Genomic DNA, 25,050 nt, shown 5'->3' on the forward strand with positions numbered 1-25,050 from the left:
AAATTTAAACCGTAGAGAGAAATATATTATTAATGAGTCGCAAGTAGAACGGGAGAAAATTATTTTCACGCCTCTCCACATAAAACTAGGACACATAAAACAATTTATCAAAGCTCTACCCTATGATGGAGATAGACAACTGAGAAAATAAAACCTGGTGTATTTGATGGACCAAAAATACGAAAACCCATCAGGGAGGAAGAGTTTGCTAATAAAATGGCCAATAAGGAAAGGAATGCTTGGGATTCTTTCAAAAATATGGTGTATAACTTCCTAAGAACCACAAAGCCACAAACTACAAAGAGTTAGTGAATAGACTGATGGAGGACTACAAAGTAGTGGGATGTAAAATGAGTATAAAAATGCATTTCCTTCATAGCCATCTTACAAGCTATCCAGATAATCTTAGTGATGTAAGTGATGAACAAGAGCAAAGGTTTCATCAATATGTAATGGTTATGGAAAAACGCTAGGGGGGGAATTTAGGATGTGCATATACTAGCAGACTGTTGCTGGAGCATAAAAAGAGATTGTAGTGAGACTGAAAATACAAAAAAATGTAATAAAAGAAATTTTTTATCTCAAATTATGAAATAAAATATATATGTAAGTTAAAATATATATACTTCTGTCTAAATGAATAAAATATGAATGCTGAATTGGTTTTGTCAAGTCATACATCCTCTTCGAGTTACTATAATTATAACTGAAGAAAATAAAAGACTTGATATGACATATGTAATTATAATTAAGTAAAATATTAGATTCAAAAACTTGTATCCATCTGGTTAAAAAAATTAATACCCGAAACCTATTCCTAATATAAATATCGAAATTATACTTCTACTTTGCTCCTTTATCAATTTTTTGTCAAATGTGGGCGAAAAGTCCTTCAATTTTTCTTTTGTATGAGATGGGACCATATTATTATTATTATTATTATTTTTTTACAAAGAATGAACATTGATTTAAAAAGAATCTCGAGTAGCCCAAGGTTAACAGAAATACAAGGTTATACCACAACGCGTGTACGACTTCCACGAAGGTTTTAATATTGACGTCATAGTAGATGAGTTGTTGCGTGTTTGGTCTAAATCTGTTTTTTTTTCCCAGCAATCGGTACTTTATATCAAATTGGAAGTTATAGCAATAGTTACGTCATTGACTATGAGTGGTTGTGTGTTTTGTAAAAATTTGCTTATCCTGCCCACCAGTCGGCACAATACATCGGGTTGAAAATTCTAGCAAGCCCGATTAGATAATGGTCTAACCTTGTATTTCTATTAACCTTCGAGTATCTCACAATTTTTCATTTTCAGATTATAAAGTTGTAATTTTTCTCTCCAAATAATATTAATGTCATAGGGTTGACTAAGTGGAATTACTTTTCTTATTTATTTTTATCCAAGATAAAATAAATTCTTTTTTTTTATCGATACCTCTTTATTATATCCAAATCCTGACCCGCTCCATTCTTACGGAGAAATGCAAAATCATCTAGAAAAGTTGGAAGAGAGTCTTGTTTTTCAACTCTACTACCTTATTTAATACAAATTCAAATTCAATAAATATTTATTGTTTTCTAAAAATCTTAACCAGGCTCAACATCGTCATGAACATCAGATCCATATAACTTGGAAAAGGGTCGATTTCATATAAGAAAGAGACAGGATTGTTCGTGGGAGGGGAGCAGTGGGCTCTGATTCTAATGTTTAAGTAATTACAATGGAATAACCTACAAACTGTTTTCCTACTTTCCCAACAAAAATCTTAACTCTTCGTTGAAGTAGATTAAACAACATTACATTTAGACGTATCTATTAAGATCATCCAAGGAACAAAAAACAAGATACCGAGAAGAGTGATGCAACTTGAAAATAATTAGAATGAGTGGATAAAGAAGTTATAGAGAAAGTAACACAGTTATATAATTTTAGGAAGGAAGGTTGAAAATGACGAATTCCCACATCTATCATGCGTGTACAGGTGAAAAAGATGTTGGGAGTGGACAATTTAATTTTTTAGGAATTCACATACCATAACCTCAAACCTCAACCATTCTACCTTTCCAAATGAGAAAGTTCTGAAATTTAAAATGTTTCTTGTTGGAAGGAGAGAAAATGGGATTTTTCTTTTTTTGGGAAGTTCTTACTTTATGTACTTTATTTACGTTTATATGTATGATCAGTTATGAAAATTGTGTGTATAATGTGCTTGTTAAAAAAAACGAAAATCAACATGGTAACCCACACAATTTAAAGAATGTTTCGGAGAAGAAGAAAAATAACAATGATGACGCTTTATTAGATCAGCTACAATCAGCTGTGGTAAAGGAGGAAGGATATTACTCCGATGTCGATCCTCAATTCTATACTAAGTCCAATAGGGACTAACAATTATAAATATGCAAAAAATCCTCAAGTTTACTCTCCCTCTTTGATGATCACACATGAATGTTTAATCAGATTTAGAACTTAATTTAATTTTTAGAAAAAGAAGTTCACTACGCAAGAATTAAATAATAATGACAACTGCTAAATTATAAGAAAATTCATTCTTCAAATTATCAATTCCAAAAAAGCAGGCCAGCTAAAAAAATCATTGGATTTACATCACTGTGTATGATAGATGTGGAAACTTACTTTTTACCTTGACAAAGGGTTAAGTTCAATTTTTGCTCATATAAACATGACTTTGATCCAAGCTGTCGGGATGTATCTAATCTTAAGTAAGATATTGAGTGTTATCAAGAGTTTGAAAATTTTAGAACTATCACTGCATATGAAAAAATAACGTCGTTGAGTAAAATAAATTATCTCTTCCAGATTTTTGTGGTAGATTTAAGTAAATCTGAATAGGCACTGATATATTTTATGGATTATTTGAGACCAAAATTCTTCATAAATACCTTTTAATCTATAGTAAATTATATATCATGATGTTTATTTTAATAATTACTTTATTATTCATTGTATGGTTACCCTTCGAAATTAAGCTTAATGTTTTATTTGAATAATTTCAGGTCTTTAAACGATCGTAATTGTAAAAAAATGGAAATCTAATCCCTACAATATAATACTATGATTAAATATACGGAACATCGTCGAAGTCGTAGTCTAAGTCCAGATAAGAAATATAACAGAGACGCCAATAATTACAAAAATATTCCATATAAATCTAACTTAACTTTACGTCTCAAAGGAAGTGGATTTATTTTGGATGATCATTTGCGTTCAGATATAACCTTTTCAAATTTGAAAGATTATTCCATTGATCCTACTAATAGTCTTCCAAGGTGGCCTTACGAGTGCCAGGTCCTTTTTAGTCGGTAATGGTTGACATTCTCAAATGTTATTTTTTTCTTTTTATCATTTCAAAATATTCGATATAATCATTTAAAATAATTTGATATGGTTTCAACTATTTATAGATTTTATTAGTCATGGATAGAGAAATGAAAAGAGTCTAAATTGCAGCGAGAGAGCATGTCATAAAAAATATAGCAAACTTTTTGAAACCACATATTTTTTGATCACTAAAAACTATAGTGCTTCGTGCTCGCTATTATATTTGAATTTCCTAAATTGCGAGGAATATGTAGAAATAGCACTAATATCTTCCAAGTTATCATCATGTAGGTTTTTTATAAATTTACACACGCAAAGATTTCGACAATTTTAATCTTTCTTGGTCATGTAAAATATTTTTTATTTGCAGAATTAAACACATCCGCTCTAACCCAAGCGATCCAGAACTATTTTATTCGTGCACTGGAAAAGAGCCCACGCCAAGACCGATAGGAGAAGACCATGGATCCCTTATATATGAATATATTTCTTCTAACCCTCTGAACTATTTCTCAAAAAGTATATTTGGACCTTCAAATGAAATGAAAGGCTTTTATTCAAATTTAAATGTTTCCTTTGATAGTCTTCGGTTTGAATCCCGTTTTGAATGTGGTAATTTAACAAAAGTGTATAAAATTACTGAATCATACTATGAACTTTATGTTCGTCCAGATCTTTATACTTCTAAACATAGACAATGGTTTTATTTTCAAATTAAAAATATGAAATCTGACCTGACTTATCGATTCAGTATAGTGAATTTTTCGAAACCAGATTCTCTTTATAATTATGGTATGAAACCGATATTGTACTCAAATATTGAAGCCGAAAAACACTATATAGGTTGGACACGAGTAGGCTCAAATATTCGTTACTACAAAAATAAAATGATTTCTTCTGATGATGAAGAAGAACCAGAGTATGATGTCTCATCATACACACTTACATTTAATCTTACTTTTCCGCATAGTAATGACATAGTTTATCTGGCGCATTGCTATCCATACTCTTATACTGATCTTCAAGAAGATTTAAAAAATATCACTCAAAATAGAGAATGTTCATTGGTTTCAGATCTAAAAATTCTTTGTAAGAGTTTAGCCGGAAACAATGTATACTTACTCACAATTAGTTCTCCAGAGACATTTAAAACCATGCCAGTATTATTACCAAAAAAGAAAATAATATTTATTAGTTGTCGTGTTCATCCAGGAGAAACTCCAAGTTCATGGATTCTTCGAGGGATGCTTCTTTTTTTATCTGGAAATTCAATGCATGCAACACTTTTGAGAGATAGATATATCTTTAAAATAGTACCAATGTTGAACCCTGATGGTGTAATTGTAGGGAATACTAGAACATCTCTCGCTGGACGCGATTTAAATCGCCAATATAAATCTGTCATCAAAGAAGCATTTCCTCCCATTTTTCATGTTAAATCTCTTATTAAAAGGTTAATTTCTACTTCACATCATACTCACAAATAATTCGACATTTTTCAGATACATAGAAGAAAATGGAGTAATCTTTTATTGTGATTTACATGCACATTCAAGGTAAGTTGTAATTTATTTTATATTTGAGTACAAAAAAAAAAAATCAGAATGATTAAATAATAAACATTGATATTTAACATTCATACGATTGCCAATAAAGTTCAAATATATTATCTTTTTATAAAATATTGATTACTTTTTATATTTAGTTCAAAACTATTCGAGAGAAAAATCTCCCAAGATTAATCTCACAAAGCATCGTCTTTAATTGTTTTGTTTTTTTACAAATTATATATCAAAACTTAACAGTCGTTCATGAATTAGATTAATACTCAGATGATGACATAAAAAAGTGTTACTTAGGATGTTTGGTATTAAAGGACTCCAGGTAAAGAGCAGACAGAAGATATTCCAGAACAACATTTAAATAAAAATGAAAGAAATAAGTTCCTCTCCTATAAGGAGAGAAATATTGGAAAAAATAAGGTGCGAGCAAATAGTAAATATGCTAATATTATTCAAGTGGGACGCCAGTTGTACATGTTTGATTTCTTATAATAATACGTAGTACTACTGCTGACTTATTATAATTGTTGTTAATATTATAACTACTTCCCTAGGAGCTCATATTTTTGTCATTTTTATATACAATCCAAACGACTTATGATCCTTTCATCGACTGTATATTATGTTCAAGGATCTTACCTCTTTATATATCACTCGGTGGATTTCATCTTTATAATGAAAAGATCGTTCATTGTGCAGATGACCCTTAACATGAAGGTCTGGAATAGTGAATTCTGACCTCATCAATGAATGTCTTTACATTCAAGAACACATAAAGAGCTCTAGATCTTCTATGAAATCGTCATATATTTTAGTTATAAAAACTAAGTTTTTTCATAAAAATATAGAAAAATCGAATATTCTGTGATTACATAAATATTTATTGAGAACTGTTAATAGATTGTATATTTACAAAAAATTATTAGTAGTAGTTTTTTAACTTTTGTAGACTTATATTGCAATATCTGAATGTCATTGAGATCCCCAAACTCTTCTAAACAACGTAATTGCTTATCACCATATTATAATAATACTCTTGTGAAGATGTAATATCTCCAAATAAATAAATAAATAACTTATAATTACTAAATTCTTGTAATAAGAAGTAATTTTAAGTTGTTTTATTGAAAATAATAGTTAAAATATAACAAAATTATAATAGTAATAATAATAGTTTAGTATTGATTCAACAAATAATTTAAAAATTAGAACATAACCGATATTCAGAAAAATTTAGATTTCCCAATTATATGTTCTCTGTTATTTTTTATTTATTTATGTTATTGATTCCTTCGACTTTGTTTTGGGCATACAAATGTTGGGAACCACATATTTGCTTAGAGATACTATTTCTTTATTCATTACGACACAAAAGTTTAACATTTATATACCCAACAAAATGCATTATTGTAATTTTAATTAGGCGTGTGGAAGTTTCAAAAACTTTTATTGTTTCATATTTTGTTCTATTAGGAAGATAATTAAATTGAATTCTATATTTTTTATACTAAAGATAAGTGACAACATTAAAAAGTCAGCTTTTTTATGTTTTTTACATGACAATTTAATTTTTATTACATAATATTAATTTATTCTTAATATTTAGAATATTTGGTAGAAAAAATCCATCGCTTTAGCGAAAAAATCAATAATATCTGTTTAAAAAAAATGATGTATAATCTTTATTTTTGGATATTATTTACAAATAATTCTTAAATAAATCAATAATTTGATAGTAATGTCGCAATGACGAAATTAATTATTTTAAGCAATAATAATATTAAAAAAAAGACTGACTAGGGTTTAACATAAAAAAAGTAAGAAGAATAAAAACTACACTAAGAAATATAATTATTGGTTAACAAAAACCATTAATGGGTCTTTACCTTATCGAAATGTTCAACATAATAATCCAATACTTTAAATGAATTCCCTACAAATGTGAGAATATATTGTTGTGTAGGATATTAGAAGGTTAGCTTTAAGAAACAGTTGACAACTAAATTCGATTATAGAGGAATTGACTTAAGAATTTCAATGAATGAGCTTTGGATTGAGGAAGAGAACTGTTTTTGTTTCTCACTGGGTGTTTTATTGTATTATTCTCTCTTTTTCAGAAACTTAGTTCTTAAATTATAAGTATACGACGATACCGTAGAAGATCTAGAGCAATATATATATTATTGTATATAAGTAAAAATATTGACAAGGTCAGAAGGCACTACCTCGAACCTTGATATAAAGTGTCATCTGTGCAATGAACGATCCTTCCATTAAAAGAGATGAGACCTATCGAGTGAGGTATATAGTAGCTAGATATCTTGAACGTAATATGAAGTCGAAGAAATGATCTTAAGTCGTCTGAATTAGATATCCAAGCGGAAAAATATGACCTTCTACGAACTGGAAGAATGGGTGGATGCAGGTCCAATTATCTGAATACTTCGTTGTTGATATACATCAAAATCACTTTCAATTATTTTATACTTTAAATGTAGTTCAGCATTTATATTTGAATAATAACTTAATAAGTAGTTAAAATATTAATATTATAAAAAGTCTGCAGCATTACGTATTATTATTATATCTCAAACATCAACAGGTGAAATGTCACTTAAACAATAATACCATATATTTTTGCAGATATTCCAAGGCGTGCGATTAGCACTAACCCTATTTTTTGAAATATTTTCATCCTTACTAATATGGCTATTTCATTAACTAATTTATTTATTAATTTTATTTGTTTTTCATTCATTATTTATGTCTTCATATGGTTTGTTTTGAAAAAATAGTTGTAAATTTAATTTTTTTAGTATACCATTCACTTCAAACTAATTTCTTAAGAATAAATTCGTAGTTCAAAGAGAACTGAATTTACTCTTTAAAGTGTTAAATACTCCAGTAAATTTTCTACTATCAACTTAAATAACATTTTTAGGAAATAACTAGTTCCCAAAATTTACTAAAACTAAATGTGGTGAATTATTGTAGCTCGGAGAGTGCGAGCTTCCATTGGAGTAGTGCTGTCAGAAGAGTGAAGGGAGGGGGCGTTGCGTGATTGTAGGTGATTAATTTATACAAGATAATATAGATATATGTATTTAGTTTATTAAAATGAGTCTAGTAGATAAGTAGTACCTTCTTTATTTATTGTATGTTGAGGGGAAAGAAACTACAAGTTATCATGGTCATAAGTAACTTAAAAATCGTGGATGTAATGTCGAGATTCAACACGTCTGGAGATGTTAATGTTTGGATTCGAAAGAAAGAATTGGCCATGGATCTCTTCAGATAGAAGACATGGCATATGTACTTTCATTGTTCTTGGATGGAAATACATTCTCAGTATATGATTAGCTAGCTGAGAAGGGGGAAGCAAAATTAATTGTTAATATACTTAAAAGCGCTTTCTCATCCGGCTCATTCTCTCCCTATGATAAATTAAGAATCAGAAGATGGATTTCGGGAGAGTCCATTGAGTTCTTTCTGGTAGAGACGAAGAACTTAATTGGTATTAGCAGTATTTAAAGCTCGTCCAAACTAATACGGCTAGCCTCCATTTCGGCACTATCCCCGACGTAAGTACCAGGATGAAAGACACACCCAGGATCCTGAAGATAGGCGAAGACCAGCTGGCAGAGATGACAAGGGCCCTGACCAGTGAAATGGGAAGCCTAGGTTACGAGGAACGGACTACAGATATCGGCTAGTGGAAAGGGCACAAACCTTGGCATTTTTCAATTATGGTGCCCCTCACTTTTGCAGAGAATGCCCTTCAAGAAGAAGATGTCTCATATCTGGCGAATGAGGTAACTTGGGAATAAGCTGATGGAATTCACATAGTAATATTGGAGCGCAGGGGAATGAACAGGGATGTTGTCAGTGTTGAAAACATCCCAAATGGAGTGTAAAGCGCTTTAATCCCAAAATACATATAAAAGTTTAGGGTAAGATAGTCTAGGACTTTATTGATATGGGTTGAACCCATACCATGAACAGAGCAGGTGTTATGAAAAGATGCCCTACAGATCATAAAAGAAAATAATAACAATCGGCGGCGCCCCCTTCAAATACGTGTGGGAACAGAATGTAAGAATGGGGATCGACAGAAGGTCGTCTTAAGGGAGATTTATACTATTTGAATATATGTTTGATAGAGTGGACATTTTGTTGGGTATATAAATGTTAAGCTTTTGTGTCGTAGTGAATAAAAAAATAGTATCTCTAAGCAAATATGTGGTTCCCAAAAGGCAACAAGGAGTCAAATCGGCACAAGGATAAAACTACGTAGTATGTTTTGATGGTGAGATGTGAATTGCAGAGTGAAAATTGAAGAAACTGCACCGTCTATCAAATATCATTACACATATGCAATAAAGCTTGGGTCACAAGAAAAATTTGGACAAGAAATAGAGAGGTGGATCAAGGCTCCATCCAAGTTCAATTCAAGGGGTGGTGTTGTGCCCATTAGACGGTTGATCCCACAACGCTATGCAGGGGATCGATGAAGATCGCAGCTAGCTGCGAGTCGGAATGTGAACTGCAGGACACATGAACAGCGACATATTGAACGCATATTATAGATTGTGACTCAGTTACAATCTATACCTGGCTCAGGGTCGGGTTCAAAGATATCTTCTTTGATTTGATTTTACTTAGGAGAGGAGAAAGAAAGTGACGCCAGCGCTGGACTTCATTGAACTGAAATATTTTGTATTTTGCAATAGAGCAGATGCAGACATATACAGAGAAAAAACAAGTGCATAAAAACAATTCCCCAATAACAGTGCTCTGTAGCATATCAAGGATGTATATATGCAGATAATGGTCACAAGGAGTTACTCAAGGGTAATGCAAGTCAGAAACAAGACGAAGCAGTACAATGTGACACGACTGGGATTCGAACTAAACTGCGCTACTCAGATGATTAAGTCCTTGCTATCATATATTCTGGCAAAAGATGAAAGAGTGTCTGAGGGAGAGGATCACCACTTCATGATTTTTTCTTTTTTTTTCTACACAGAGTATAGGAAAACACAGTTTTAAACCTTCTGGGAAAATCTGAACTTCAAAGGAAGCAATTCGAAAATATATCAGATAAAAGTGTTTTAGGCCTAGAAGTATATAAAGCCCAGGATAGTAAACTGAGATGAAGGAGGCCCAAAGGAGAGGAATTATGGATTAGAGTTGCTGAGTTTATTGTAGTCTGATGTGTTAGAATAACTATAATTGTTCTGAAGAAAGCGTGTGGGGAGGGCCTATGGAACGAAGGGATATGTGATGCTGCCATTGAAGTGTTATGCTTTATCATCAAATAAATGAAAGACTCGGATCTAGCACGTGGAGCATGGAGGGTACACATAAATGGAACCTTTGAAGTGTAATGTAATGCAAGTTTGTTAGCCCATGGCATATAGATAGTAAAAGATGGAGAGAAGATTGAAGATGGACCTGGATAAGAAAAAAAAAATGATGGGACTCACGTAAATCTGGCTGAATTAAATGCTATAGTGAAAGGTGTATATATGGCTATTAGAGGGGGACCCAAATATATTATTATCAAAACTGATTTGGTAACTTTATATTCGTGGATATCAATGATGAAAAATGGACATAAGAAACTTGCAGTGTCTGGCGTCTCTGAAATGCAAGTTGTGAGAAGAATGGCGTTATTGGTTGATTTCCTAAGGGAAAATGGGACAATATAGGGTGTTGAATGGGCAAGAAATATAGCTAAAAATCTAACAAATGCGCCTAAAGCATTCGAATGTCTAAAGGAGATAAGTATGAGACGTCTAAAGGGAACGTTATGTTTGTTAGAAGAGTTTTAGTAGGAATATTTCTTCATTCATTGCTTGATGTCTCTTGTAAGATAGATGGGGGCATCTATTGATGAAATGGTCTACACTTTGCAGTTTACATATATTACACGTTGAGCTTGTGTCCTTCCATTTGCTTAGGTAGACTAGTAAAGGGCCATATCAAGTGTAGGTAATGAGTCTCAATTTTTCTCTTCCTAGCTTGATACACTTCATCTTCGGCTTATTCAGCATAGTTTGTGTATGTTTAATACTTCGATTTTTTTATATCGGTCACACCAATATTGATAGAAGAAGTCAATAATTACCTTCTCTATGTAGATTGGATGCGTCCTAAAAGCAAACTGGTTTTGGCTCTCAGTGCCCGTCTTCGCAAGACGGTCTGCAAATTCATTTACTCTAACGAAAGAATGTCTTTGCAACATTCTAGATGTATATCTTTCTCACTCATTCCTTTGATGATCGTTTCTTTACACTTTAAAAATTCTTTACTAGTAGTAACTGGATTAAAAAAGGTGGTAATTGCTGATTGGGAGTCTCATCTGATTATTACATTGTTCAGTATTTTTTTCGTACTTGAGAAGAGTTTCTACACCTTGTGTTATACCGAAAATATCTACTTCAAACACAGAAACCTCTTTATTCAATGAAGTCAATGAATGAAAAATTGATACATCATTTTGGTGATGAACTATGTAGCCCCAGTGTTTTTTTCTTCGTCTTTAGACCTGTCCGTATAAATGATAGCGTCAGGATTTTTAATCGAACTAATATCTATCCAAATGCAATTACTTTTTAGGTAGTCACTTGGCTGATCAATTACGACTTGTATAAGTATTCTATCACTATGGAACTGATGCCCACGACGTTTTGGAAGATTACCAATTCCATCCCAGGTATCACATCAGAAAGGCTTCGTTCTCCTTCTTTTCTTTTGTCGCCTGTTCCCTGATGTATATGGCCAGAGGAGCAATACTCAAAACTGCCTCCATTCCTGCGGTTGTTGTCGATCTAAATGTATGAGTCATTCCCAAGACTGCTTATTGAATGGTGTTTAATATTTTCCTTGGACTTTTCTTTGCAGTGATTGCATGTCCCCATACTGGACACCCATAGTGGATGAGAGGTCTGATCATAGCTTCATACAACCAGAAAACCTTGCCTGAGGTCCGTCTCTTTTTTAGTGCTATGATTGCCTTGGACATATTCCATATCTGAGAACACTTGGGGGCTTTTATTTTCTCAAATGCTCTGTCCAAGTGATCCCTTGGTCAAAAGTACCTAGTACCTAGGTCATTTTGTAAGTCGAGTGTTTGAATAACTACTTCCACTTCCCACTGTAAAATCCGTTCAAGTCCTTTACGTATAAAGTTGGAAAGTGTTATCGGTCAGAAGGATTTGGCCAGGCTTTAATCTTTTTACTTAATTGTGGAAGAACAATAACTTTTAATTCTCTCTCGTATGTTGGTGTATAACTAATGATAGGATGGCTTTATAAAGTTGCTAGATATATAGTAACAAAGCTGTCCCCAAGTTGATGCAGTACAACTGGTATCAGTTCATTATGTCCGGAGCTTTTGAATGAAACAAAGGTGTTGAAGGATTCTCTTATCTTAAAGTCTATAATAAAATAATTTATTGCATGGATGTTCCAGAAGACGTATTAGTTCTTCATTGTGAGAAATTAGCTTCTACAAGTATTTTTAGTGATTTGACTGATGATTGTGTGTATCCCTAATCAGTTTTAAGAAGACCAATAGAGTTGTACGTCATTTTTTGAAATATTAGAAATAGACAGATATTTTTTGGACCTTCCGCTTTACTGCTCAAACTCCTCCATGATTCTCTCTGCTCTTTTGTAAGTGATGAACGATAAGCATTCTTTCCGATAATGTATTCTTCTCCGTGGGAACTTCCATGAAGTTTTGGGTTGAGTTTATACTTTAGGCTGGCATGATGTTTTGTCCACCAGCAAATTGATTTTGCATTGATTGTTTTTCTTTTTGGACACCCAATATCTAATCCCCTGTTGATAGCCTTGCTAAGTGATTCAACAGACTCATCAATAAGATTTGGCTTTGAACCTATAAATGGTTATGATGCTGATTCGGTGTTGGCCCTGTAGATGTCCAAGTTAGCTTAAAGAACGATCTCTAAAGGAAAAATAAAAACAATTCAATTGTTGAATATACTGACCATAGATACTCCATTGAAGAGAGTACCTATCGATCTAATAGGTACTATAAGTCCTCGTTCTGGACATAGATATATACTAACGATGGTAGACCTGGTATTAAAATATTCTAAGGCAGTGACCTTAAAAGATATATAACAACATAAGCTCTTCTTGGAATCTATAGTTGACTTTGCATTCTGGAATAGGTTTTATCAGACATTAGGACTCAATTTGTGTCTGAATGTTTTATCTATCGATTACTATCATTTACATAAATTACCACTACACCATGTCATCTTGTATTTAATGGCTTAGGGGACAGATTTAGTGGTCAATTGAAGACAATTTTCAAGAGACTATATTGAGAACAACCTAAACTTTGGAATTGATATATAAATCGATTATATTTGCATAGAGGAACGCACTAGGTATGCTCTGTTCGGAATACCATACGGTAGGAAGTAAGAGGGCTTATACAATACAGAAGGAATTATAGACTAGAATGAATTGTAGAATTGAAATCACAAATAATTATTTAAATGTATTTTAATTGATAGAATGATCAGACGCAATTATCTTAACTGGAAAGAAGAAGTTGGAAAATTCACAAGGGAAGTATAAACATATTTGGATAACTGAAAAAAATCGGAATTTAAAATTGGGGAGCAAGTTTTGATTTTACTTCCAATTGATAACAACAAATTATTGATGCAATGAAAAGGTATGTAAGTAAAAACTAGTATTGTTGGTAGAATAACTACTAGGTAGCTGTTGGAGAAAAAGAATGAACGTATCATCCTAAATTATTAAAAAATTTTAACAAAAAAGCATATAATGATGTAACCAAACTTTCGCTTGCTTTAGTTAAATAAACTGAAGAAATAATTTGAGGAATTGTCATTCATGGACAGTGGCTATTATACCTCCAAATAGTTTGCCAACAGAAAATTATATAGATGTTACCTTCTCAGAAGACCTAGACGAAGTACAATGATTCGAACTAGCAAAACTATTGCAAAATATTAATCCATTTTTACCGATTTGCCTGTAGTACTAATGTTTGTCAATATAAAGTAACCTTTACAAGGCATTACCTTGTAAGACAGCAAACATATTATGTCCAATTTAAGATGAGCGGGACTTTATAAAAGGAAATATGTTTCGAATTAATGTAATCAGATTGTCTAATTTTCCTTATACCTCGGTAGTAGTGATTGATAGGAAAAAAAGCTAGAAGCAAGGGAGTTTGTATAGACTATAGAAAACTGAATCATGTAAAAATTAATAAAGACAAGTTTTTTACTAAAGTATAGATTTGCAAAGAAAGTATTCCTCAATATCCTTTATCCAAAAAAGATGTTCATAAACCTGTATTTTTGACGCTGGATAGAGATTATGAGTTTCTAAAAACCCCGTTTTGAATGGTAAATTCAGACGCTTCTCTTCTGAGGGGACTTGATTTTATGGGTGCATCGTGGACACAGATGAGATTATATATGGAGTTATTTCTCTAACATAAAAATAGTCTATGTATTTTGTTGTCTTAATTGAATGTTGAAATAATAAAATGGCCAATATATATATGCAACGCCTACGAGGGATCAACAAGATCAACAAAGACATTTCTGTACTTTATCAAAAATAATAAATGATCAAATACCCATAACGTATCAAGTCACAGGAGAGCATCGACTGCTGACAACAAAATACATAGGGTATATTTGATTTGTATATTATATTTGATGATTGTGTGTATCCCTAATCAGTTTTAAGAAGACCAATAGAGTTGTTAGTCATTTTTTGAAATATTAGAAATAGACAGATATCTTTTGGACCTTCCGCTTTTCTGCTCAAACTCCTCCATGATTCTCTCTGCTCTTTTGTAAGTGATGAACGATAAGCATTCTTTCGGATAATGTATTCTTCTCCGTGGTTAACGTCGTGACTGAGTATCTGCACTTTCCCTCGAGTCCTTTAGCTGGCAAAGGAGGGGTACAGTTGTATATTATATGACATGTGTGTATGTTTAAAAAAAGAAACAAAAAATTAAAGGATAATCCCGACAATTTGAAGAATATTTGGGAATAGAGATGCGAATCTGTCGGAAGATTTCATTATATTAGTTGCAACTAGCTATGAAAAAGCGATTAAGGAAATAAATCCAAATCCCACTCCAAAGATATGAAGGAAATCGGCATCTATTATTCCGATGACGATCCTCAATTCTACTCTGAATCTAACAAGAATTTATACTTATAACTCTCCAAAATTCTTCGGTAATACTATTAATAATTCATGAGCACACATCCACCTACTAAATTTAAACTTCGATGTTCTCTCCTTAATAATTAAAGAATAATTATGTAAGCATTGGAATATTAAAAAAAACCATTCTTCAAATTACCAACTACAAGAAATTATATGCTTTTTTTAGGTCCTATTTGTTACAACTCTATGGGGTCAATAAATGAAGAAAATGTATTTGAGTCATTTATTTATATCTCACTATGTTTAATATAAATACTATTCGGAACACTGATTCTGTTACAGCAAACAAATTGATATTTAGATACTTAAATAAAAACTTTATTCCAGTGCATGTTAAATAATAATAATAAAAAAATAAAAAAAATGTAAAGTATAAAAGGGAGTGCCACTTGAATACCTACTGCTGCAAATCCGGATTGCATGTTCGGTCATGATCAAAGTGGTATGGTGACACCAAATAAAGCCAAAGAAAAGATCAAACTTAAGATAATCTAGAATCTTGATTATTATTATTATAATAATTATTATTTTTTGAAAAAGTTCGGATTTGCAACAATTGAAACTTTTAGAGCAGAAGGAGAGGACACGCCCCCTTAGTCACATTTCTCCAGAATTATATATTTTTTATGTATTTGGGAATTATTTTTTTGAGAAAATTCAATTATTATAACACTTATTATTTTATATAATAAAATACTCAAATATTTATTTAAAGTAAATGAAAATATATAGTAAAATACAATATAAATACATACCATATAAATTTTATGGGTAGTATTGACAGAAGTTACATTTTCAGGAAACTAAATGTGTTTATTTATGGCTGCGAAAATCGTCGACATTCAGATAAATACTTGAAAGAGCAAATATTTCCTCTGATGTTACATAAAAATTCATCTGAAAAATTCTCCTTTGAAGATTGTAAATTCAAGGTTGCCAAGTCAAAAGAAAGTACCGGAAGAGTTGTTTTTTGGAATATGGGTATTGCAAATAGTTACACTTTAGAAGCTTCATATGGTGGTAGCAACCTGGGGTCACGTGCATATACTCACTTTAACCCAAGTGATTATGAGTCAATGGGGAGGTAATACGTTTTTTATCTCTAATTACAATAAATTATTTATGAAATAAGGTAAATAAAACAATAAAAAATATTTGGTCATTCTATTTACAAGATATTATAGAACCATTTATTAAGTACAAATAGGTAGGCCTATAAAAAAATCGGAATAATACTAAAGATTTTGTGTCATATAAATTTAAACTTTGTTTATTATATTAACAAAATTTGAAAGACGTAAATTTTTTGTAATAAATTTAGATCACATTATTCCAAACACAATTTTCAAGGATGTACAGCTTTTTTCATTCTATCATTGAGAAAAGAGCTCAAAGCAAGGGCACAAGTTCTGGGAAAAATGATAAAATGTAGATTACGGAACTTCATAACTTAGCTCAAGAAACTCCTGATTTATTGGTATACAATTGTTACATGCAATTAATGAATGTAAGCATTTTTGACATCTTAAACTTTCTAACATTGACTTGAAGTAAGTCCAGATTATTGAAAAAAATTCTTGTTGATATTCAATTTTGTAAAGAGAGAGTTGTATATTCGTTAATAATTCCAATAGTGTTTCAACTGAACTTGCTAATTTAATTTTTTTTTTGGCTTCTAGAAATTGCTTGGTAGATATGAAAAGTTTTCACCTCCCCGACAACAGTACCATGAAAATCTTTCATCAATTCTATCCTGGTTAATTCTCACAAGTTGAACATCTATATGTAAAATACAAATGGGAGTTTGTCTTTCAATCACAGGCAAATCAAACAAAATATTTTCCTGAAAATTTTCATGTAGGTTCTGAAGGGCCCTGAAACGGTTCTGGTAACAATTTTTTTGGGCCGTTGAGGCTGTGGTGGCCTTAAATTAGGATTTTTTAGTACTTCACTTGTACAACCTGAGGTTTGGGGTGTATTTTGGATATTACAAGGGCTCTTTAATGCTCAGTAAAGTGGTAATGGAAGAATTAAACCTGCCTTGGGCACCAGTAGCTCATATACACAACCCGTGGGAGTGGATGTATTCTAGCATATTAACAGGGGTTGTTGGTACCTAGAAACACGGTGGTGGTAGAGATTAAACTGTATTATGACCCAGAACTTCACATGTACAACTTGATAGATTTTTTGTATTTTTTTGGTTATTACGAGGGTTTCTTGATACTCCGGGAAGCAACAGTGGGAAAATTTAACTAGACCCTGGCCCATTTTTTTATACATCTCAGACATCTAATTCTTGTATTAGCCAATCCAGGCATATAATAAAAATTATTAGGGATAGAGGATCTCCCTGAAGAACGCCCCTATTGTTTGAAAAATATTCTAATGTATTTTGCATTTAATCATTGTACAAGTACGCGCTAAGGTAACTGCAACCATAAAATCACCAAATCCTTTTTGGTAAAGGGTTTTTATTATGTACTCATGAGACAAACTATCAAAGGCATGGGCAAAATCTACTGCTATCATAGTTAAGTCACTGTTAGACTTGACAAGATTCTGTAATGTAAAAGGGATACTATCCATGATCTTTTTTTTTTTTACAAAACGCTATTGTGATCAATGCAAAATTTTGCTATAAACTTTGTTTATATAATTAATGACTACGAATTTATAAATTTCGTAGAATCAACTTTGCATAACCGGAAGTCTTAAATTTTTAAAATATCTAATAACCCTTTTTTTGTTTTGGAAGCAAGGTGTTGTGTCCCTCTGAATCAAAGTCAGGCAAAAAACAAACACAAAGAACTTGTTCATAATGCAAGAGTAAAATCGGAGCAAGATATATTTCTTATTTCATTCAAAGGTAAAATTAAATGGACCAGGAGCTTTATTTAATTTTGTTTTTTATTAATAGCACATATAATTTATTCTATTGAAAGGTGACCCACAGCCATGTTGTCATCTTCATCTAATAGTGAGAATTCTATATCAGACCTGCATTTGAGGTCTTCACAGAAAGAAGCCTTTCTGAAATGTTATCTGACACATTTTGATGTATGTTTCCAGTCGATACAATTATACATATTGGAGTAAAAAGACCACATCTCCTGTCAAACTAATTCAGGATTATTCGATTTCATACCATTTTTAAGTATGATTGATAAGTTATTGGAATACTTGATTTGCACTTTCAATTTTATCAATTATTCTATCAATCTCCCCTGGTAATTAAAACTTAAGCTTCGAAAGACCTCTAATTCTTGTTTTCCTTGAAATGGGGCTCATTTCAAAAAATAAACCCCGATGGTTAGATATTTTAGTGTTTATCACTTCGTACGACTTTAATGTGTCCCTTTGATAACTTTTAAAGAGGAAAAGATCTATTCGCGAGGACGCCCGGAAAATTTATCCACAGAAGGAAAAAAAATATGACTTTAACCTTTTACTAAATCAGCACAGTCATAAAACCCGGGGGTCTTTAAAATAGAAAAGAGGGACGCCGTAGTTTAGGGATGATGATTCCTTGTACGCTGAATAGAGTCTCGACCATATTTAAGTTTTATATTAAAATTTCTTCTCATTATGGCTGGTACACGTCACATAACTGGTGAAAGTTTTTCGTTAAAAAAACGGAATCTTCACAATTTGGCCCGTATATCCAAATTACATCAAACAGAGAACTTGATACTCTACATAGGACCTTGATTAGATTTCCATCAGAATTACGGTATTCGATTTTTGGCTGTAGTTTTTTTAAAAAATCAAAAGTGAAACACCCCTCTTTGGATGTAAGAGGATCTATCAAAAGTGGAAAATGAAGAAAACATTCTGGCAAGCAAAAGTGATTCTCTAAACTGCACCTTGTTTAAGATAATATAACAAAATCAAGAGTTTCTACGAATTTTAATAATTTAATCAATTCATATTTGCTCCCGAAACTCTGTTGGGAATTGCAATTTAAAGATAAAAAGGAGATATTTAAAATGTATATGTATTAAAATGACTATTTTTTTTTAGAAATAATACTTAATTTTAATACGATTACCTTTTTTTTTAAAGATAAAGTTATCCTTTTTACAATTTTATTGTTTTTTTTAATGTAATTTCTTCTCAACATATATTTGTTTAATTTTTTAAATATATTCAACACAGACCCCGGGCACAAATGTCCCCCTGTATATCTCCCTAAAAGCAGCCTTACATGGCTATAGCATTCTAATGGCTTCAAAATAGAGTTAGATCGGGATACTGTTGTTCAAAAAGAGTTTGTAAATATTAGTTTAATTATATTTAGAGTTGATATTTTTGTTATAAAAAAAGTGAGCTAGGCGTAAGGAAGGAGTGAACCATATGTAAGGCTTGCTGTACGAGCGAGTTCCAGGAAAGGAGAGAGCGAGATATATGATACTATTGATTAAAGTTTAAATGAAAATTCAGCTGCCTCTGATATTATGTTTTTGTAATATAGAATATCACGTGATTCTGCTATGGAAATGAAAATCTTCTACATTTCAAATAACAGTAGAATAGTTAATATAAAAAGTAAAAGAAAATTTTAAAATCAGGAATTCTTGATTTATTTCATGAAAGTCATTAAAAAACTTCCATATTTCTATATTATAGATCTATTAACATTGAGATCTCTTAAATTTCTTCTCTGAAAGTTGCTAAAATGATATGTTATATAATGAGTAATCAAAAACTGATGACTAACACATTAGCCGTAGCAGTGAAATTATAGGTTCAAGTATTATAACGTATATTTGTGATATTTAGTTAAAGATGGCTAAAATAAAACAAAATAACTGAATTAACGATTAGCTATTACAAAAATTTTAATTATAAATTATGATAGAAGTTATACACAGAAAATCAAACAAATTAATGATGACAAATGATAGGATATAGGAGTTATTAATATAAAATAGTACGAATGGATTCAACATATTATTAGTGTAAAATGTAAGTTATTATAGGTATAAAAAACGAAAGATACATTATTATACATAAATAAATATATTAAGCACTGCAGACAAAACTATCAAGAAAAAAAAAATTATCTTAAGAGTCTAGAACCATCTTTCATTTGTTTTCCAAAGTCAAAAAAGACACACAAGTAACAAAGAAATCAGGGGTCCAGGTTATTATCCATATAGATTACACAACAAAAACTATACATAATAATAGTAATTGATATTAATGTGATTAAGATAAGTTATTTCTGCGCCATATACATCAATGAAGCTGAAGGACTCTTATCAATGAAATTGTCTTCTTAGAATAAAAGACGAGGCAGAGTTGACTTGTAAAAAAGGACTGCACAATTTTATTGAAGGAGTAGTGGATGGAGGATAATAACTCTTTCTGTTGCTCACTTGGGTTTCAGTCAATTATTCTGTCCTTTAACAGAGTATTCTAATACTTCTTATAGAAGTATACGATTAATCTGTAATAGATCTGGATAATTTTTTTATTATTATTGAGCAAAGACACAATGATTCACGAGGTCAGAAGTGACTATTACATACCTTGATGGGAAGGAGCATCTGCAGAATGAACCATTACAGAAGATGAGATCCACGGAGTGAGGGACACAGATACGAGATTCCTTGAACAGAACATGAATAGAGGATCAGAAGGGATGTAGTTAGGATATCCAAATGCAAAAATATGAACTGCTAGGAAAAATAGATAGATTTAGATCGCATTAATTGTAATCCAGGTCGTGGGGAACTTTTTTGATGCATTTGACTAATAACATTAATTATATTCAAGTAAGTGTCCAACTATAAGGAGATGTTATTACAATAATTATAAAAAATCATGAATAAAAATAAAATTTATACAACCTTGAAGGTTATGGTAATACTGAATTAAGACCTTAGCATTAAGTAAGCAAAATTTTGACAATTATATTTAAATTCTTACGTATTTATTTTATTATTTATGAAACAATTTGCCCTAAATGGAGGCGAGAATACTTACTTCCAAGAGATAAATTCACATATTAAATAATGAGGTTATATTTTGTTCCTAAAATTATATCAAACAACTGTCTTAGAGGGCATTATGAGGTTTTGTGCACTATCATCCATTCGTACTTTTAATCCATACGAAACTTTAGAACAAAAAATAATAAATAATTAGTATGATAATTTGTTTAATTGAGTACAAGAGAAATTAAATTATTACTGCGTAAAAAGGATATAAATAATAATTATGCACTTTTTAAAATGGTTAATTCACATTTACATAAATATTAATATCAGGGGCGTCTGTAGAGGTGTTGGCTTTAGGTCCCTATCCAATTTCAAGAATTACACCTGAATTTGCATTGTAGTGTTTCTAGTATACTTGAAACGCCATGGAACGCCGTTAAATTTTGTGTTCTGCTAACAAGCCTGATAGGATGAATATGGGAGTCATCCGAGAATGATCTACTTTGACAGCTCTGTATCTTGTCCTTACAGGGAGCAGATGAGCTTATTGACCATATCAACAGTAATTTTAGTGAGGAACTCTGCTAGTCAACTGACTCTTATAAGTATATATGGCTTTGCTGCACACTGTCAGATGATACTTACTGGAAAATTCTCGTTTCTATATTTTGGAGTAGTTTTATTCTATAATTCACCAGGAGGCATTGAAAAGGATGAATGGAGTTTTTTTTTTTTTTCCTGACTAGGCTTCAAACTTGAAGACTCTATCTTTAAATTGTTCATTGAATAATTTGTCCTGAAGTGGTGAAAGTGATGGTATTTCATGAGGTTAAGTCGTAAGTTGGGTAAGCTCAATACTAGTCTGTAAAGGATTGCTAATTTTTTTAGTGGCTGCCCGGACTTTAAGGGATAGATATAGATGGAACCTTCATGAGGATGCTACAGAAGAGACTGTCATTTAATTCGAAAATTATTGCGTATTTAGAATTTTAATGAGGTGAAGGATATATATTCCTTAATCAATTAAAATAAATAATTGATATAAATTATGCTTGAATTAGTCTTCCTTCTTTGCAACTTGTTTGCAGTAAAGCTTTTATTTCATCTTTAGTTTAATATTAATCAATAGAAAGATACTCACTACGCACAAGTATCGCCGTCGGAGAGGATATTCTCATGAAGAATCCGCCTAATATATACAATATAAAGAACTAATTTTCTCCAATGTTAATATAAAATAATTATAACAATATATATTAATTAATTTCTTAAGTGGTTTGCTATTAATGGTGTGACCTTTTCAAAATCAAATCTTTCATCTAGTCGATGTTTTTCTCTGTGTTTAGAAGCCAAGTGAGGATCAAAAAGTAAGAAGTTGTCAGTTCAAAGATAAAATTGATATGTTGGGCATGATTTGGGAGTGTCAAGGTGTTAATATTTTTAATTGGCGTTCTATAAATTTTGATATTTACTGAAACCTGTCTAGGTAGAGTCATTTGTATCCTCAAAAAAGAATTGATCTATATAACACAATTAGATCCCTAAGTTATATACAAAGACGCTGTTTCTCCTCAATTTGCTATAGGAATGGTGAAAAAGGAACAAGAATGGCTTAAAAAGCTATTTTGCCAATGCTATTTGACCTCCATAAAAAGGCCTAAATTACTCATTGGAGGCCGAATTACACTTCTTGGGATTATATTACCCAAAATTTATATCTAGATTTTTATAAATATTTCCAGGGAATCCGACATTGAATGGAGGAAACAGGTTTCATACAGTAAGTACTACCATGGACTTATGATTTGCACTGACCTCACCTGCGAGAAAATTGCTGCTCACTCCCCGTTATGGACTGCAGCTAAGCTTATTATTATGTCGGCTGTTCCTTTATTCAATGAGGATTCCATTCTGGATATAATCCGAGGCAAAGTTAAGAAGCCTGTCTTCTTATGGCATATGATGGTAGATATACCAACCTTTCCTTGAAAGTCCCCAATGCTGATAACACGCCCTGTATCCCGGTGGTAAAAGAAGTGAAATTCTATCCATCGGTATTACTCCAAAATAAAAAGGTACTAAAGTCAATCCTCAGAAGTTTTAGAACTTCTAACCTGGACTCTTGATTGTTAGAATTATTTTGGTGTCAATTATTTTTGTATAGTAACTTTTATAGATTTGTTTTAATAAGGATGATTTTTTTATTATTATGGATGCGCTTCGTTTTTTAAAAATTTTAAATCAATGACACTTAACTTAACTAAAATAGACAGCTTTTTTTTTTTTTTCATTTGGCCTATTCGAAAGTTCTTATATGAACCAATAACTTAAAACTATAATGTTTATTTATGTATATTTATCTACGTAAATACTTTGTACCTATACGAGAATGGTGAATAATAATTTTTTTTAAAATCAATTTTGGAGCCTTGTAGGTCGTTCCCGTTTTGGACGTGCACAGTCAATGAGCATTTCACCCTCCTGTTTGGTTATACTGATCTCATTATTTTCCTTTTGGAAGTTTTTCTCAACTATCCAAGCGTTTCCAGTACCTGTTTTAAGAGGAAGGGGGCACTCACATCTGGACTGCATTGCCTACAGATAATGTATTCTTTCGTAGTGTTATGGCTCCATCTATTTTAATTTTGATCTGATTTACTGTTGCCTTGAACATATCTGCACTCCCGTGTCAGTAACTAATTCAACAGTGGTTGGTTTTAACTATCGCATGGGGCCTGAAACCCCTTTATAATCCTTTTAGATGATCATATTTTGAGTTTTGGCATTAGCCGTGGCATTGTCGTACACTTTTGCTATGTTTTGTCCATGAATATGTGATACTTTACCGGTTTGACCCCATTTATTGGGTAATTGTTTAATTATGAACTAATTAATAACATGACTTCTATGATGATGTTCTCACTAGCACTCTAATTGCTCTTTTGGATTTTCCTATGAACATTCCAACATTCTAAGAAGGTGTTGTAGGGCTTTTTTTCCGCCCTATTTGTCTTTGGATAAATAAGTTGAATTTGTTGCTGCATTTTGCAAATGTCGACGATCCTAATTTTGGATCTCTGCTAGGACTTTAATGCAGAGGGCATTTTATCTTCTGTGATGTGGAGCATTTCAGGATAATCTTGTAAGAGTAAATCGACTATCAACAGTTTACAGTTTGACTCCATCTTTTGAGAAATATATTCCGTGATTAATATCATTTCAATTTACATTATGATATAATGCCGTAACAAGAAGACAACATTTTAACAACCACATCTTCGTTATTCCTCATATAAAAAATAATTTAGAAAATGAAACCTTGTATGGAACCTAAATTTTAATATCTTTATCCTTTAACCGTACTTCCAACTCAGTTTTGGGAAGGAATAGATTGCACACATGTAATGATACCAATTCCTTGAACTCCTTCAATATCTCATTAATTGTTTCTTCATCTCTCCAGATTTTATCTTCATTGAAGGATAGTATAGAGAAGGGGTCGGAAACCTATGCCACGTGTGCCACTACTGTTACGTGGAACAATATCCACAGGCACTCGCAAATTAGAATAAAGTCCCGTAGTATGTGAGTTTTTTTACCATTATTGTTAATAGTTGCACACTCATTGATTAGAAATGTTAAAGTTGGCACTTCATGTCTCATAGGTTGTTTACCCCTGTTGTAGAGTATCTTTAACAAACTTTTCAAAGATGTAGTATAATTAGCTCAAATTTTCCGCAATTATGTCGTACTTAAGTCATTTTCCGTAGTTTTGAAGTATGTTGTATGTGGCTATTAAGACTTATAATTGCATAAACTCCTTGAAATTATGCTTGGTAAGTTTTGAGAGAATTTCATTAATTGTGTCATTTTGAAGTTGAACGATATTGACATCACAATATTTGAAACGTGACGATTTCCTGAAACTGT

At 31.7% G+C, this 25,050-nt stretch overlaps 1 protein-coding gene across 8 annotated transcripts in view; it reads left to right on the forward strand.

Annotated features, from left to right (window-relative positions):
• Window positions 1-25,050, forward strand: part of LOC121126795 (cytosolic carboxypeptidase 2) — a 111,633-nt gene that overhangs the window by 33,411 nt on the left and 53,172 nt on the right. For 5 of the 8 annotated variants that reach the window (XM_071892363.1, XM_071892364.1, XM_071892365.1 and 2 more), the window contains 4 exons: window positions 3,023-3,328; window positions 3,718-4,800; window positions 4,850-4,903; window positions 15,975-16,259. In XM_071892363.1, the coding sequence (XP_071748464.1) occupies window positions 3,081-3,328; window positions 3,718-4,800; window positions 4,850-4,903; window positions 15,975-16,259 (1,670 nt within the window). In that variant the 5' untranslated portion in view covers window positions 3,023-3,080. Of the gene's footprint in view, window positions 1-877; window positions 2,729-3,022; window positions 3,635-3,717; window positions 4,801-4,849; window positions 4,904-15,974; window positions 16,260-25,050 lie in introns of those variants that run through there. The other 3 variants (XM_040722132.2, XM_071892368.1, XM_040722133.2) reach the window with 3 other exon arrangements.

Source organism: Lepeophtheirus salmonis, chromosome 12, assembly GCF_016086655.4.
Source record: "Lepeophtheirus salmonis chromosome 12, UVic_Lsal_1.4, whole genome shotgun sequence".
In the NCBI taxonomy this organism is placed as follows: domain Eukaryota; kingdom Metazoa; phylum Arthropoda; class Copepoda; order Siphonostomatoida; family Caligidae; genus Lepeophtheirus; species Lepeophtheirus salmonis.